The sequence below is a fragment of the Nyctereutes procyonoides genome, unplaced genomic scaffold (genome assembly GCF_905146905.1).
Source record: "Nyctereutes procyonoides isolate TBG_1078 unplaced genomic scaffold, NYPRO_anot_genome, whole genome shotgun sequence".
NCBI classification, from domain to species: domain Eukaryota; kingdom Metazoa; phylum Chordata; class Mammalia; order Carnivora; family Canidae; genus Nyctereutes; species Nyctereutes procyonoides.
Genome location: NW_026575020.1, coordinates 22,580,714 through 22,597,726, shown reverse-complemented (window position 1 = coordinate 22,597,726; position 17,013 = coordinate 22,580,714). Strand labels below are relative to the sequence as shown.

The window sequence follows — 17,013 nt, the reverse complement described above, 5'->3', positions numbered from 1 at the left end:
GCCACCCTGGGATTTTTTTTTTTTTTTCTGTTATATACAGCTGACCCCTTGGCTAGGCAGTAAAAAAAGAAAGTTATCTGACAATAGATCAATACCTAATTAAAGCCAGAGGGAAGGCATGAAAGGAGAGAAGAAAGATTTATAGTTACCCTGGGAGGGGAGAAGGATGTGGGAGTTCTCAGTTCCCAACAGTGCCTTTTCCTGGGAGATCACATCCCCCCTGAGACCCAGAATTTGCTGTTGGGATCTCTTACTTGAAGGATCTCAGTGAGCCAAGGAGCCTTGAGAGAAGTCGGAGGGCGCAGGTAGGGGAGAGAAGGGGGATGCCGTTATGGGGGTTCTCCAGGCTCAGGGGTGTCAGGTGCTCTGGCTCTTGGGCTGGGCCCTGCCTCCCCTTATGTAGCAGACCCTCCACCTCCATAGAACCTGCAGAGTTTGGCCATCTGCCGGACCCTCCTTCTCCACCCAGGCAGCAGCTAATTGGCTCCTGAGCCTGCAGGCATTTTCCAGGGGTGGTTTCTGCACACTCACCCGGGCCAGCCACCTCTCAGCCTCTGGGCCCTAGGCTCTACCTCCCAGTTATTTTTAGTCTCCCATGTCCTTCCGTGGAAGCGAAAGCATTGATCATACTTAAATGAGACCAGAACAATACATTTCCCTCCTCTCTGCTCAGCCTCCCTCGCAGCACAAAAGTTTGTCATCCCCCAGACCAAGAGTCTACACCCTTCCTTTCCCCCAGAGGATATGACATCATCTCTCTCCCTCTCTTCCCTGGGACTTTTCAAGGACATTTTTCCTCCAGAGAAACCCCCACTCTGGAGATCCTTTTGGCCTGTTGTGATTTCATTTGGCTAAAGGGAGGTTGGAGGTGGTGCCAAGCAGGTTTCTAGATGCCGCAGTTGAGCAGCAAGAATGATGATGGAGGATGGAGGTTGATCTCTGTACCCATTTGGGGAGTGGCTTCTGTTGAGGCCAAAAGCACAGGCCTCGTGTCCACAAAGCTGGATTTACATCCTGGTTCCTGCTCTTCCTACTGAGTGACTCTGGGCTCAGTCTCCTCACCTCTGCAGCGTGGCCACTGTTGTCTTCCTCAAAGAGCTAAATGGGACAGAGTACGTAAAGCATGTGGCCGTTGTCTGATGCACGGTACCTATACGTCACAGCTGCTCTGATAGTATTGCGCATTGCCCAGAACCCTGAGGTGGCACCATGTTATCCCTCCCCTCCACTGAGTCTTCTATAAAAGGAGAAGTTTCAATCAATGGCTCTTCCAGCCATCAGTTAAGGCTTCTAGGGGGCTCCAGGGTGACATGGGATGCAGGGAAGAGGAGATGGAGCCTAGGTTCAAGGGCCTAGGGCAGGGGCAGGGAGGAAGCTCCAGCATCCTTGAATTCCGCATATCTCTCTGTACCAGGGTCCCTGGCGGTGTCTGTGGCTGACATGACTGCACCGGTCGTGGGCTCCTCTGGAGGGGTGTATGCGCTTGTCTCTGCTCATCTGGCCAACATCGTGATGGTGAGCACCTCCTGTCCCAGCATGCCTATCTTGGCGTCCCCTCTGTGCATCAGTCATCTACTCCCCAGCTCAGGCACAGAAATGCCAGGCAGACCTGGCTAATATTAGAGTTTGCAGATGCTCTCTGCTTTCTGCAGGCTTATTTCAGATGGGGCCCTTCCATATATAATTTATGTTTTTTTTTTCTTCTTGGCTATGAAATTACCCATTTCCCTAATTCTACCCCTTTCCCACTAGACTTTAAAAAAATGTTACAATAGAGGCTCTTGGCTGGCTCATTCAGCAGAGTATGCAACTCTTGATCTTGGTGACATGAGTTCAAGCCCCACTTTGGGCCTAGAGCTTACTTAAAAAAAAAACAAGGAGACAGGGATACCTGGATGGCTTAGTTGGTTAAGCATCCAACTCTCTCTCTCTCTCTCTTTTTTTTTTTGTAAAGATTTTATTTATTAATTTGAGCGAGAGAGCACAAGTGGGGGCAAGGGGCAGAGGGAGAAGGGGAGGGAGAAGCAGACTCCCACTGAGTAGGGAGCTTGACGATGTGGGGCTCATTCCCGGGGCTGAATCCCAGGACCCTGAGATCATGACCTGAGCTGAAGGCAGATGCTTAACCAACTGAGCCACCCTGATGCCCCTAAACATCCAACACTTGATTTCAGCTCAAGTCTTGATCTTGAGGTCATGAATTCAAGTTCCACATTGGATTCCATGCTGGGCGTGGAGCCTGCTTAAAAAAACCTTTAAAAAAATTTACAATCCTTGATCACCAGTGGCAAAATTGGGACTTGAACCCATAGTTCCTGACAATGATTCAAGTGTCATTCCCTTACACCAACCTTTCATAGTGGCAAGACACTGCTGTTCCTTTCCCGTGCTCTTTGCCTTTTCCTGAAAGACATTCTAGGGTAATGGTTAAGAGCATAGACTTTGGAGCCAGTCAGCCAAGATCTGAGTCCTAGCTACGTACTTCCTAAAGGAGGATCTTGGGCAAGTTACTTAACTATGCTGTGCCTCAGTTTCTTTTTTTGTGTGTGCCTCAGTTTCTACATCTGTGAAACAGGATGATATGTGATAAATGAGATAAAGTGAAGATAACCATTCAACATAAACGTTAACTCCCTACTCCTCCCAGAAGAGGCCAGGGTGGACTCAGAATGGAGACAGAGTCTCCAAGGCAAGAAATTGTCATTAGTTTGATAGTCTCAGAAGAGGCCAAAGTCCTTGTTTTAGAGGCAGTTAGAAGGAGGGGCCCTCTAGGCAGGGTCCAGGTCTGACTCATCCCCAGTACCCGACAGAGGACTGGACAAATGGTAGGTGGTGCCGACTACATTTTTTTATTTTAAGGAATCTTTACTCCCAACCTGAGGTTCGAACTCCCAACCTTGAGATCATGTCACAGCTCTGCTGACTGAGCCAGCCCGGTGCCGCCCCCCCCCCACCTGCCGACTAAATTTTGAATGAAGGAAGGAGGGAATGAATGAAGTGTGTCTTTCTAGAAAAGGCGTAGCTCCCCACCCAGTCCTCCTGTTCTCACCTTCCTCCTCCCTCACTGTCTTCACCCACATGGCAGATGTGTGAATGCTCTGTTACAACAGTCTGGAGTTCCTAAATTCTCCCATTTCTTCTTTATTATTGCCACCGTCACCTGCCTGCTCAACACACCATCCTTTTCCTTTTCACTCAAGTCCCCTTTGTGCATTGAGAGAGAGAGAGAGAGAGAGAGAGAGAGAGAGAGAGAGAGAGAAAAGAGAGTATAAGTGAGCGTACAGGAGAGGGACAGAGGGAAAGAAAGGAAGGTGGGTGTGGGGTAGGGAGACGGGAGAGGGGGATGGACAGACAGACACTATCAACACTTGCTACTTGTCTGAGTTTTGGCAATTTCACATGAGCACTTGGAGAGACCCAGCAGGTGAGGAAAGGCTTTGTGTGGATGTGCGAGTGTTTGAGCACATGTGCTTACACACGTGCGTACACACACACACACACACAGCCTGTCTGCAGCGCAGCGCTGCCTCATGTAGCCCTTTTAAATGGGTCATTCTGTATCAGTGCCACAGCTTTCCCCAGACACAGCTTTTTCTCTGAATTCCACCTCCGCTGCTCCCCCTCCCCCTGCCCCAGTTCCTTTCTGTAGGGGACTGGGAAATGCTAACAAACCCTCCTTCCCCCTCAAGATGTGTATGTGTGTGAGGGGATGAAGGGACGAACAGGGTAAGAAGAAACAAACTGGAGTTCATAGAGATGCCCTGTTCCCACCCCCTTCCCCACAGCATGGGCAATGGCCCCGAGGCCCCAGAAGTTCCCATGGTGAGGACAGAGCACCCCCAGAATGACAGGGTGGGGCATGGCAGTTGAGGAGGGAGGTATGAAAGCAGTCTTGTTCCAGTTCGCACTTCTTTCTGGCAAGTAGCCCATGACCGGTGGTGGTGGAGATGAGCAGTCCTGTCCAAGAGCCCATTGTCCTTCTAGAAGAACACAGCTTTCCCTGGCCAACTGGGAACTTTATAGTCTCCAGAGCATGACATAGGGTTGCCTTTCCCTAGAAGTTGTGTGGTGCTTATTTGATGGTGGAAAGAAAACCACCTCATTTTCTTATCAGAAAAGTTGATTTCCTTTCAACAAGAGGCCACCTTTACCCAAATTAGCTTAGTGCCCAGCACTTCAGAGTCGAGTTAGGACCATTGCTATAAGATGGACATTTCTATGGGCCAGAAGCATTCAATTGGCAGTTTCATGTGGTTCCATCTAATAGATATGCTAGTATTTTATTTTTTTTTAATTTTTATTTATTCATTTGAGACAGAGAGAGAGAAAGATAGCATGAGCAGAGGGAGAAGCAGACTCCCCGCTGAGCAGAGAGCTGGATGTGGGGTTTGATCCCAGGACCCTGGGATCTTGACCTGAGCCGAAGGCAGACGCTTAGCTGACTGAGCCACCCAGGTGCCCCCAGATATACTAGTATTTTTTTTTATATATATACTAGTATTTTAAATTCCCAAATGAAGATTGGGTCTATGTGTGTGCATGTGTGCATGTGTGCACACATGCGCACAATAAAGCGCCTTCTCAGAACAGACAGAAGAAAGAACCATAACAGTCAGAAAATGTGGATTTGAGTCCTGGTGTCACCATCTTAAGAGCCATGAGCTCCTTTACTTCTCACTTCTCTGCTCCATCATCTGTAACCCGTTCTTCACAAGGTACTTGTGAGAAAGACATGAAAAGGATGGATGGAGGGACTCCTGGGTGGCTCAGCGGTTGAGCATCTGCCTTTGGCCCAGGGCGTGATCCTGGAGTCCCAGGATGGAGTCCTACATCAGGTTCCCTGCGAGGGGCCTGCTTCTCCCTCTGCCTGTGTCTCAGCCTCTCTCTCTCTCTCTGTCCCTCGTGAATAAACAAATAAAATATTAAAAAAAAAAAAGGATGGATGGGAAAATGCTTTCCATGTGGCAAATCACCACACAGCTGTGAAATTCCATGTGTGTATGTCTGTTTATGTGTGTGCACATGAGTGTGCGTGTATATGTGTGTGTTTGTATCCTTGAATACATGTAATTTTTTTTTATTTATACCCATTTTGTCTGTTATCTACAGAGAATAATTAGGAAATATGTTCTTTTTACTTTGGATACAAAATAGAAAAGCGTTGAACACTTCTGTTTTCAGGTTGTCTGTTTAAGTGAAAGATTCTGCCTGAAATGAAAACATGTCTTATTTTTCACAAAAACACTCAGTTCCATGGGTGCCTGGCTGGCTGGCTTGGTTGGTGGAACATGCTACCCCTGATCTCTGGTTTGTGAGTTCAAGGCCCACGTTGTGTAGAGATTACTTAAAACTAAAATCTTAAGAAAAAAAGGCAAAAATAAAAAATCAAACTGAGTTCCAAAAAACTTGCAGTTTACATCAAGGGATTAAATTCAGAAAATATTGCAACAGGGACGCCTGAGTGGCTCAGTGGTTGAGCATTTGCCTTCGACTCGGCGTGATCCCGCAGTCCCGGGATCGAGACCCACGTCGGGCTCCCTGCATGGAACCTGCTTCTCCCTCTGCCTGTGTCTCTGCCTCTCTGTGTCTCTCATGAATAAATAAATAAAATCTTTAAAAAAAATTTGCAACAAAAAAACTGATGGCATAGAAGACCTGCAATCAAGACTTGTTAGTTTAAATGCTAGAAGTATGGGGATCCCTGGGTGGCTCAGTGGTTTAGCACCTGCCTTCGGCTTAGGGTGTGATCCTGGAGTCCCAGGATCGAGTCCCACATCGGTCTCCCTGTGTGGAACCTGCCTCTCCCTCTGCCTCTCTCTCTCTGTCTCTCATGAATGAATAAATAAAATATTTAAAAAAAATAAAATAAATGCTAGAAGTATTAAGATATACATAATTGAATAATTTATTAATTGCTTTTTGCTGGGGCCCACAGGCCAGAGTTCCATTATTAAATATACAAAATATTTACTTACACTTTGCTCCATACAATAGATATTTCCCTAAAGTGTTTGAGATCTCAGTTTTTGCAACAGGACCATATTGTCAAAGCACAAAGAAAGATTGTTATCTAGAAGACACCCGAGGTCTCTTTGTTGTAAGGCTCATTTTATTAATAAAAGTCCTTTCGTAGGACAAATAATGGCTCCCTAATTTATCTGTGTCATGCTTTTCCTTCCCTTGTGCTGGGTTTTCTTGAAGTCGTTTTGACCAGGATACATAAAGCCATCGAGCTCCAGCCTGGATTTCAGCTTTGAGCTCTTAATGGTTGGGTGAACAAGCTGCCAAACTGCTGAGGGGACCGGTCACTGCCTTGTTTGCTGAGGGTGGGTTCTTTCTCACCCCTCGGAGATGCTGCAAAAGATGTGTGTTCCCTGGGGCCACAGGCGCTTCCACATTTATAGCAGCAGTGCTAGCTGTGGGGAGATTCTTTTTTCATTTCTCCTGTTGTTTCACTGCGGTTCATTTTATTGGAGGGAATAATGGGTCGGGGAAAATGAAGCAGCTGGTGTGGGATGGGGTGACTGTAGTTTAACCCTTCAGCTACTGGGAGGCATTGACCACGTTCACTTAGCTTTGGGGGCACTTGGAGCCGCCAGCAGGAAGAGACAGACCCCTAGACCTGAGGGCCCTATTGATCTCAACGTTAATTTACTATGACCTTGAGCCAGCCCCCCTTGTGGACTCTCAGTTTCTTCTTCCCTAAAGTTTAGGGTGGAGATGTGACTGGATCTACCTGGTCAACTCCAGTGCCTTCAGGGCCCAGGCAGCGATTAGATTATTAAGGGAGCTGGCCTGGAGAGACTGCCCAGCTAGTAGTTCAAGGTCATTCAGGAGTTTTAAAGATGCTGTGCAGGCCAAACCCACTGCCTTTGTCTCAGGCCTGACTGATAATATCAAACATTTCCTAGATGGTTACCACATGCCAGGCAATGTTCTTAGCGCTTTATGCATTTGAATTCATTTTCCCTTCACAATCCAGCAAGGTAGGTAATTGAGATAGGCACTCCTGTTACCCCAGATTTACAAATGAAGACACTAGCCAGAAAGGAGTTCTCAGCCACCTCACCAGTGGCCTTGCCAGACCAAAACTATGGATGGTGCTTTTGAAGACAGGCCCCAGATAGGGCCTAAAGGGAACATGGAGCTCAGCTGAAGGACAGCGCGGCCAATATATTCTAGACTGACTTGGCCTGATATTATCACTCAGAACACAGTGAAAGAGATGCTGTCTTTTTAAGTAAGCTACTCATTCAGAGGGCTTTTTTGAGGAAAAGGAATATTGGAAGTGTTCTGTATCACTTTTTTGGGGGGAGTGAAATATACATAGCATAAAATTTACCATTTTTATTATGCAGTTTAGTGTCAAGTATACTCTCTCTCTCTCTCTTTTTTTTAAAAGATTTTATTTGTTTATTCATGAGAGACACACAGAGAGAGACACAGACACGGGCGGAGGGAGAAGCAGGCTCCCTGCAGGGAGCTGGATGTGGGACTCAATCCCAGGACCCCAGGATCATGCCCTGAGCTGAAGGCAGACTCCCAACCGCTGAGCCACCCAGGCGTCCCTTGTCAAGTATATTCTCAATGTTGGGCAATCATCACTACCATCTATATCTAGAACTCCTCATCCTGCAGAAGTGAAACTATTTATCTATTAAACAACTGCCTCTCCTAGCCTCTGGCAAGCACCATTGTATTTGCTGTCTCTATGGGTTCCACCACTCTAGGTGGCTCATAGAAGTGGACTCATACAGACAATATTTGTCCTTTAGAGACTGGCTTATTTCACTTAGCATAATGTCTTCAAGGTTCATTCATTATGTCAGAATTTCCTTCCTTTTAACATTCCCTTTATCTCCATTCATCCATCTATGGACACTGATTTGCTTCTACTTTTTTTGGTGGTTGTGAATAATGCTGCTATGGACATGGGTGTCACTCCCCTAATAGGGGAGAAATAGGATCCATGCGTGGACATCGCAAGAAGACAAAGCCTGGTTGGACAAGAGCAGGAAGAACTTTTTAGTGGTTGGAGCCCCTTCCCAGGGCTGCCTCAGGAGTGTCACAAAGGTGGGAGGGCCATTTTGTCAGCCGATTGGCAGTAGGTGTCTCCCTTTGAGAGGAGATGGTCTGTCAGGTGCCTCCCAAGTACCTGCCCATCCTAGGGTTTCATTCCAGAGAAGCAGGGGGGCTGCCCACCATCAGCTGGCCAAGCTGGGTTAGACTGGGTTACCAGGTCCAGTGGAAAGCACCAATTCCTGTTTTGTTCCCTGTCTTCCAGCGGGCCTTCGCTGTGGACAGCCACCAGCAGGTGACAAACATTGCCTGTCATCTGCTTCTTAGCAGAGAACACATCAGCAAGCAAAGCTGAGATGTTCCCACCTGCAGAGGGGCTGTGTGTTGCTCACCTCACCTTTGATGAAGAGGGCTTGCCGGTCAGTGACGAGTAAGGGGGGAATAGGAGGCTACGGGCAGGATGCTGAATGTCTTCTGCAAGATTTCACCAACTTTTTGGCAGTTGCCCTGTGTCTTCTCTTGCTTGATCCACTGAAGCTTCCATAAATGTTACTGTATGTGCCAGGGCTCAGGGCCCCGGTAACATTTAACACATGTGTTCTCTCAACATCAAAGAGGTACGAGATGTGCCGCCCTCAGCTGGGCCTGGGCCAGGCAGCAAAGACCGAGTGGGTTGGGTGGGAGGGGACAGGAGCCCCTGGCTGTACGCAGTGGCCTCCTTCCCTAGGGCTGATGTGTTCCAGGCAGATTCCAGACTCGTTTCTGTGCGTGCGTGCATCTGGATAAATGGAATGGTGCTTTGAATGTGCTGCAGGAGAGCCCCTCAAAGGAACCCTGTGGCGAAGTCTTTTGTAAAGTGAAAAATCCTTTTGTAAGGTGAATAATTATACTCTGTTTATCTGCTGTGGAGGTTCAGAGTGTTCTGAGATTCTCAGGGGAAAAAGGGATTTGTTTGAAGGCCATCTGGCTCCCCCCTCTTTTCCAACGCCTGATTCTGTAGAGCATCCCCTCCAAGTGATGTCAAGCCCCTGTTTGAACCTCTCAGTGATGGAAGACTCGCGATCCCCCATGATGGCACATTTCATGTTCGGACAGCTCTACTTATTAGAAATAGAAACGTCCGGAGCTTTAAAAAAAATCCCTGAAGTTTTCATCCATTGAGTCTTCCGCTTACAGGTTATACTGAATATGCCTGTCCTTACAGTGACTCATTTGATACTTGACAACAGTGAACTTGACCCCAGGCTCTTCTCTCCATCCATTTCTCATATGTGGAATTTTGGTTTCTTTTATCATCCTGACCATTCTGCTTTGACTTTGCTTAGCTTGCTGTCCTGCATCCCTTCTGCAACCGTGGGACCCCAGCAGTTGATACAGCTCTCAGGTGTTATCTGCCCATGTAGAGAGGACAGGGACCTCATCCCCCTAGATCTGTATTCTCTTTCTCCTATAGTACAGCTCAAGTGCTTTTATGACAGTAATAAATTTACCATTGCCTGAAATCTCATGCTAGTGTGATCTACAACCAAACCACAGCTGCCTCATTCAAGACTTAATGGAGATGATTATTTTTTAAAAGATTTATTTATGGGATCCCTGGGTGGCGCAGCAGTTTGGCGCCTGCCTTTGGCTCAGGGCGCGATCCTGGAGACCCGGGATCGAATCCCACGTCGGGCTCCCGGTGCATGGAGCCTGCTTCTCCCTCTGCCTGTGTCTCTGCCTCTCTCTCTCTCTCTCTCTCTCTCTCTCACTATCATAAATAAATAAAAATTAAAAAAAAAAGATTTATTTATTTATTTATTTATTTATTTATTTATTTATTTGAGAGCACAAGAGAAAGAGCACAAGTGCAAGTTGGAGAGGGGCCAAGGGAGAGAATCTTTAAGTAGACCCCCACTGAGCCCTGAGCCTGGACTAGGGCCTTGAACTCAAGACCATTGAGATTATGAATATGAACTGAGCTCTAAAGCCAAGAGTCAGGGATCCCTGGGTGGCGCAGCGGTTTAGCGCCTGCCTTTGGCTCAGGGCGCGATCCTGGAGACCCAGGATTGAGTCCCACGTCGGGCTGCCGGTGCATGGAGCCTGCTTCTCCCTCTGCCTGTGTCTCTGCCTCTCTCTCTCTGTGTGTGTGTGATTATCATAAATTAAAAAAAAAAATCCAAGAGTCAGATGCCTTAACTAAGTGAGCCACCAGGCACCCCTGAGATAACTTTTTTTAAAGTTAGATTTTCTTAAGTGAGGTACATCTGTAGAGGAGTGGTCAGATCTGGAACTAATGAAACTTTCTCCTTTTTCCCTAGAACTGGTCAGGCATGAAGTGTCAATTCAAGCTGCTGCGAATGGCTGTGGCCTTGATCTGTAGTAAGTACTGACAGGGCAAACTGGGTGGAGTAGAGCCTTGCATCAGGCCTGGAGGGTAGAAAGATGGCAAATCCCTGCCCTTGAGGCATTTATGGTCAAAATAAAAAGGGAAACCTGTCAATAGTGTGTGACAAAGTATGGGTGTTATGAGAGGCTCATTCTGAGGCGGAAAGAGGTAAGAATCTGAACGGAAGTGATGGAGGCAGAGAGAAGAGGGGACACATGGTCTCTCATTCAGCCCTCAGAACATGGCTGTGAAGAGGCTATTTTTTTTTTTTTAAGGATTTTATCTATTTACTCATGAGAGGCACAGAGAGAGAGAAGCAGAGACACAGGCAGGGGGAGAAGCCGGTTCCCTGCAGGGAGCCTGATGAGGGATTCGATCCCAGGACCCCTGGATCACGACCTGAGCTGAATGCAGACAATCGCTGAGCCACCCAGGTGCCCCAAAGAGTCTATTTTTTCTAAGGCTTTATTTACAGGTAGCCCCTGGAGCTCATGGCCCCTGGCCACAGCCATCCAGCTGGAGGTGATGGGGGCAGAATTGAGAGCCAGCCTCTGTTGTTTCTAATGCCCACACTGTAGGCAGCCTGGGGCAGGAGCACCCTGGGCTGTCTGCCTGGAACTGCCTGCTACGTGGGGAAGAAGAGTCAGAATAGACATGGGCGGGAGGATGGGCCTACCTATGTGGACTGCACTTCTGTCCACTTCCACATTCCTTGCCCTAAGGCCCACAGACTCTTTGAATCAGGGCAGTGGGGGACAGTGGGGCACCGTGGAGTGGGGGTGGGGTGAGCGTAGCTTCCCTGTCTGCTCAGACTCTGAGTCTGTTTGTGTGCAAGGAAGGGAGGAGAAGGCTGAGTCCTGATGTTCCAAAAAACCCAACTCAAAACATCATAAAACCTAAAAATGCTGTTTTGGAGCAGGAGACCAAAGTCTTTCAAACCTCCTTTAAGGTACCCAGGGCTTGCTAAGCAAAGGCAGGAAGACGCCCTGGGGCTCAGGGAGGGCTCAAGGAAGGATTCAGTGTTGGTCCCCGGCTGCTCCTCTTCCGCCATCTATCGGTCATTCTTGGACGTGCAGGGCCTGGGCCTGAGGCCCGACAATCCCCAGGGGAATGGAGGTGCAGGCATCTCTGGGTGGTGAAGGTGGCGAGAGGCATGCTGGATAATTAAGTGGTAACTGAACAAGTACAGGAGTCCCTGCGCAGGACTTTCTATCCATCGTCAAATGTGCCTTGGCTTCCTCATCTGAAAAATGGGAATAACAACGACTGTCAGTATTCTTTGGTGGTAGGCAGTGAAATGACTGTTGCTCAGCACCTGTCCTTTTGAGAGAGTACATCCCAGTGGATTGGCCAACCCAGCAAATTCATGCAAGAAAAATGAACTGGAGAATGGGATGAGGCGGTGGGGGGACACCTGGGTGGCTCAGTGGTTGAGTGTCTGCCTTCGGCTCAGGACATGATCCCAGGTTCCTAGAATCATGTCCCACATTGGGCTCCCCACAGGGAGCCTGCTTCTCCCTCTGCCTGTGTTTCTTCTTCTCTCTGTGTGTCTCTCATGAATAAATAAATAAATTCTTAAAAAAAAAAAAAAGAATGGGATGGGGGCATTTTAGCATCTGTTAGGAGAGAATGCCAGTGCTTTGTTGGGGCTGGGTATTCCCATTCTTTCTTTGCCCATTCCCCCCCCCCATCCCTTCTTTCCAAATGCAAAAGCACTGGTTCTGAGGGTTTCCTAAGGGTTTCGAAATAAGACATGAAAACAGTTTTAGAAACTGTAAAGTGCTAGCAGCTATTGAAGTTATTAATGTTCCAGCAGTGCAGCCTGGTACTCTACAGATGGGGAAATGAAGTCTTCTGGACTCATGAACGCAGGGCCGCAAGGGTCTTTGGGTTTGTGCACAAGCTATCCACTCTGCCTGGAATGCTCTTCTCAGGGCCTTTTCTTGACAGTCACATCTCTGCTCAAATTTTGCATCTCTTAAGGAGATCTTACCTGATTCCCCAAACTAAAGAATCCCCTTCCTTATACCCAGCATTGATTTAGAATTACCTGTTTTTTACTCCCCATAGAATTTTTTCTTTTTACTGGAATTCTCTCATGAGAGGGAATGTGTAATCGATGCTAGCCGATTGCCAGATCCAAAACAGGGTTTGTCTGTCCCTCACTCCTATATCTCCAGTGCAGAGAACAAACGTGCTCGACCTAATGGGTAGTGAACGAATTCATGGACGGATGTGTAAGTAGATGGCCGGGTGGATGGCTGGAGTGCAAGGCCTCCCCCCAGCCCCTGCCTAGTGATCCTTCTGTGACTTCTCTTTGCCTCCTCCTCTTGCAGTGAGTATGGAGTTTGGGCGGGCCGTGTGGCTCCGCTTCCACCCATCCGCCTACCCCCCATGCCCTCACCCGAGCTTTGTGGCGCACCTGGGCGGTGTGGCTGTGGGCATCACCCTGGGCGTGGTAGTTTTGAGGAACTACGAGCAGAGGCTGCAGGACCAGTCGCTGTGGTGGATTTTTGTGGCCATGTACACAGTGTTTGTGCTGTTCGCTGTCTTCTGGAACATCTTCGCCTACACCCTGCTGGACTTAAAGCTGCCACCACCTCCTTAAGGCACCCGGGGGACCGAGGTCAGGGAGCGAAGGGACAAGCAGCAGGAGAAAGGAGCGTGGACATTCTCAGCACCAGCTCCATGAGGCAGGGAGGACAGCACGCGATGCTGGGCCCCTGTGATATGTGCATTCAGGTTTGGACAATGGAGCTTCTTTTCTGAAAGGCGCCTGCTGGATGAGTTGGATGTGATTACCATTGTTTTTCTAGACTGTTCTGAGCACATCGGGCCAGGGCAAAGGCCTGGAGGGTGGTGAAAGCAGCCCTCCCCTTGGGCTGGGCTCATTCCGTGTGTTCAGGCGATGCCTCCTTTGTTACAGATTGAGCAGCGGCCTCTTCCCTCACCCTCACCCTGAGATGGCAAGCAGGCCCTTGTCCAGCCCAGAAGTACAGTTACAGGCCAGGAAATGTTTGCTCTACAGCTGTTGGGTTTGGAGATCTGGAGTAGAAGAGAGCGTGGCAGAGGACATGGTGTAGGGGAGCCCAGGGTGCCCTCCTGGTGGTGGGCACTGGGGCATGGCCTCTAGTGCCTAGGCGGGAAGAGGAGGCTGATGCTATAACTCCAGGCCTCCCTCTTGCCCTGGGGGTATCCAGCGAGAGAAACCCCAGAGGAGGGAATACACTTCATCCTAAGCTCAGCCTAGGGAATGCCCAGTACCAACTTTGGACTTCTCCCTTCCTGTCCCCCAGAATCTCACATTGGTGCCCAGCATCCCGTGCCCTGCCTTATTCTCAGAGCCTTTCCTTCTCTTCCGTTGCCCTGCCCTACAGTGTCCTGCCCTGCCTTTCCTTTGGTCATGGGGATATGTGTGTGTGTGTGTGTGTGTGTGTGTGTGTGTGTGTGTGTGTGTCTATGTGGTGGGTGAGGACGCCCGTGTGATGGTAAGAGATGGCGTGGAAAGAATGTGAGGTGAGGGAATGTGAGGCAAGGAAAAACACTGTGCGTGGAGTCAGAGGCTGCGGAGGAAGCCTGTGGGGGGCGTGGGAATGTATGCAGGGTTCTGCATGAGAGGGGCAAAGGCACCGAGAGGTGGGAGGGCATGGCTCCTGAGGATCTTGCTTTCAGCAAACCCAGCCCCTTCTTTCCTCTTCTTCATCCTTTCCAGGTATCTCTCTGAGAGCCACTGACCAGTGTGGGGTGGGGGGGTTGGGGTAGAGAGACACCTTGGGCTTTTGCCCAATTGGCTTTTGCCAAGTTCTGTTCTTGTTTCCCTCTGGAATGACCCTCACACTCGAGGAGCTTCTGTTCAGTTATCCATAGAAGGGAAAGGCTTTAGGGGGTATAAGAGAGGCTAGGGCAGGAATATGGAATCTGTGTGTCCATTGAGTAGCGGGGGAACAGGATGCTGCAGTAAAAGAAATTCTAGTTTAGAGGAAAGCTGCTTCTGGAGGATTGTTGGGTATTTGGGTGAGGGTCAGAAGTGAGGGCAGCCCATAGACTCAGATGCTCAGAGCGTGGAGGCAACTTGGCTATTGTCAAGCTCATCCCCACCCCCGTTGTATGAGTGGGACAACCAAGCTCAAGGAATGACTCCCGAGCAGGGCCTGACGAGGCCTTGAGGAGAAAGTGGGGGTAGGATGGCCTTTGACAAACTATGTGATTCCCTTTATACTGCTCTTGGAATTCCCAACCCCTGACCACCCAGAAAGATGAAGAACTCCAGCCTGGGAGGCAGAGGGACTGGATGTGCAGGGGCGAGGGCAGGGGTTTTGTCTGAAGTCAACTGGGCCAGGCAGTGAGAGGTCTTGGCACTGTGGCTTCCTGTCCTTGGTGATCACAGGTAAATGGGCAGTTCTCCATTCAGCCCCAGACTACACTGAGCCTTTCCCTGTCTTTGCCCAAAGCTAAATAGATTTTCCTGGTCCCCACATCTCCTGAGGTCATGCTGGACTCATGCCAGCACAGTACTAAGGACTGCCAGGCCGAGTTGGCTCAGGCCCAGGTCGGTGGCTGAGTGGAGTCACCCTGAGGCATTTTGTCTGTGTCCTACCAGCCCGTCTTTGCCTTACTGAGAGGAGTGTGTAGCTGGAAGGGTCAGCTTCCTCAGACAGGAGACCAAGTTGGACTTGGGGCCTGAGAGGACTTGGGTAAGCATGGTGAGGAGGACCTTGGCCATGGGCTGCAGCCCCCTAAACCCAAGTGGTGCTGTCTCTCCCTGGAGGAGCAGAGGCAGCTGGTGCCTTACTGGGAGGCAGGTCTGCCCTGCTGGAGTGGAAGGTCACCCCTGCCTTCATCCGGTGTGGCCTGAAGAGGAGTCTCCCTCTCGCAGGGGTGAGAAGACGGTGAGCTAGAAGACTCTAGAAAGCCCTCAGAGAAGCACCCAGAGCTGCAAATGGGAGCTTGCTACCAAGAAGGACTGCCTGGGGCGAAAATCCCATTTGCCCTCCTGTCTGAGTTGCACCAAGGGAGCCTCCTCTAACCTCAGCTCACCAGCCCCAGCTATTCCCTGTCAGCAGTGTCCAAAAGTAACCTAAAAGTTCTTTGGTCTGCTTAACACGCACCTCCCCACCCTCACTCAGCTGTCAGCTCCAGGCAGGGCCACCAGTGGGGTCCACAGTCATTCTACATAACCCAGGTCTCCAAACCAGGCCCAGAGATTGTCTGATAAGAAAGTTTTCTTTTTTGGCGTCTGGCTTTCTCTTTGGCCAGTCCATGTGCCCTCACCCCCAGTACCCTGCCAGCAGCATGCCCCCATCATCCCTCCTTCCTGGTCTGGTACAGCCACTGCTCCGGTGTGCCTCTTGGGGCTGTGGAGGGTGGCTGGCCTTGCATCTGTAGGATGCAGAAATTGAAAACTAGGGATTCCCCCAACAGCAGCCATAGATTTGCACACTCATTAAATGGAAGAGGAATCACAGAAACTAGGGAAGGGAAAACAAATCTTCAAAGGAGAAATTTGGCTTTAATGATACCATTAATCATTCATTTTTTTTAATTAGGAAAAGCTCCCTAATGAGGCGTTTTTGCCAGCTAATAGGATTCTCAATTTCTATGAGGACCATTCTTGCCCAGAGGATTAGGGGAGTCATTGCTCATCAAACCCAGATCTTCCCCTTCGCGCCCAGGGTCCAGTTTCATTTGCAAATAATGTAGATTCCTGGGTGCAGGGGTAGCCCTTTCCTGACATCCTTCATGTTGCTCCCAGCGCCGGCTGGAAAGCACCAATACTCCTCTGCCTTAAAAAACAGTGCCCAAGGCTGAATTCCCCCTCCCTCCAAGGACTTGAGTAAGTGGGAAACAAAAGGAAACACAAGCTGCAATGTTTGTTTCTAAATATTTTTGTATTGTGTACATTCTGTATATTTTTGTTGTAACATATTATTTGAACACAGATTCCATTAAAGATTTTTTTTAAGCCATCCGTTATTCAGGAAGTGACCTGAAGGGCTATTGGAGCCTGTTTTATCTCTGGATTGGGGAGGTGGGAGGCGGTGGACCACAGTGGTGCTGATGTGTGTACAGCACAGCTCCGGGACCTGGTACTTGGTCCTGGTGCTGGTAGCTCGGTGGTTCTTAATCCTTCTAGAATCACTGAACTCTTTTGAATGGTTGATGAAAGCTATGTTTTTCTCTTGCTTTAAAAATGCACAGATAGACAATTCTGCGTACAATGTCGAGGAGAAGGTGATCTGTAAATAAGAAAACTCATCTGTGGATTCAGGTCAAGAACTTTTGTGCCAGCTGTCCTGGTGGATGCCCTGTCTTCCCCTTCTACTCTCACACTATACTCTGACGAGAGATTAATAGCTTGACTACTATTATTGGAATGCTCTTCTTTGAAACATCTAGGAACTTCCTTCTTTACCCCAGTAGCCTACCCCTTATGCCTTTTTAGGGGCAGTCAACACCCGGATCTTGAGGAAGTGATAGGAATGTTCTCAGGGTAAAAGAAGGGGAAAACAAGAGGGGCGTACATGGTAAAGTGTAGTGTTAGGAAGCTTCACAATCGAATGGGCTTTGAATGGATGAAGTCTGAGAAAGTGAATTGTTTTCTCCAGCTTCTCTAAACCATTTCTAAA

At 48.9% G+C, this 17,013-nt stretch overlaps 1 protein-coding gene across 1 annotated transcript in view; it reads left to right on the top strand.

The window, feature by feature from the left end:
- Nucleotides 1-14,118, top strand: part of RHBDL3 (rhomboid like 3) — a 44,958-nt gene extending 30,840 nt beyond the window's left edge. Inside the window, exons 7-9 of the mRNA XM_055315202.1 lie at nt 1,415-1,515; nt 10,320-10,380; nt 12,724-14,118. Of these exons, the coding sequence (XP_055171177.1) occupies nt 1,415-1,515; nt 10,320-10,380; nt 12,724-12,995 (434 nt within the window). The 3' untranslated portion in view covers nt 12,996-14,118. The remainder of the gene's footprint in view (nt 1-1,414; nt 1,516-10,319; nt 10,381-12,723) is intronic.
- The last annotated feature ends 2,895 nt before the right edge of the window (nt 14,119-17,013 follow it).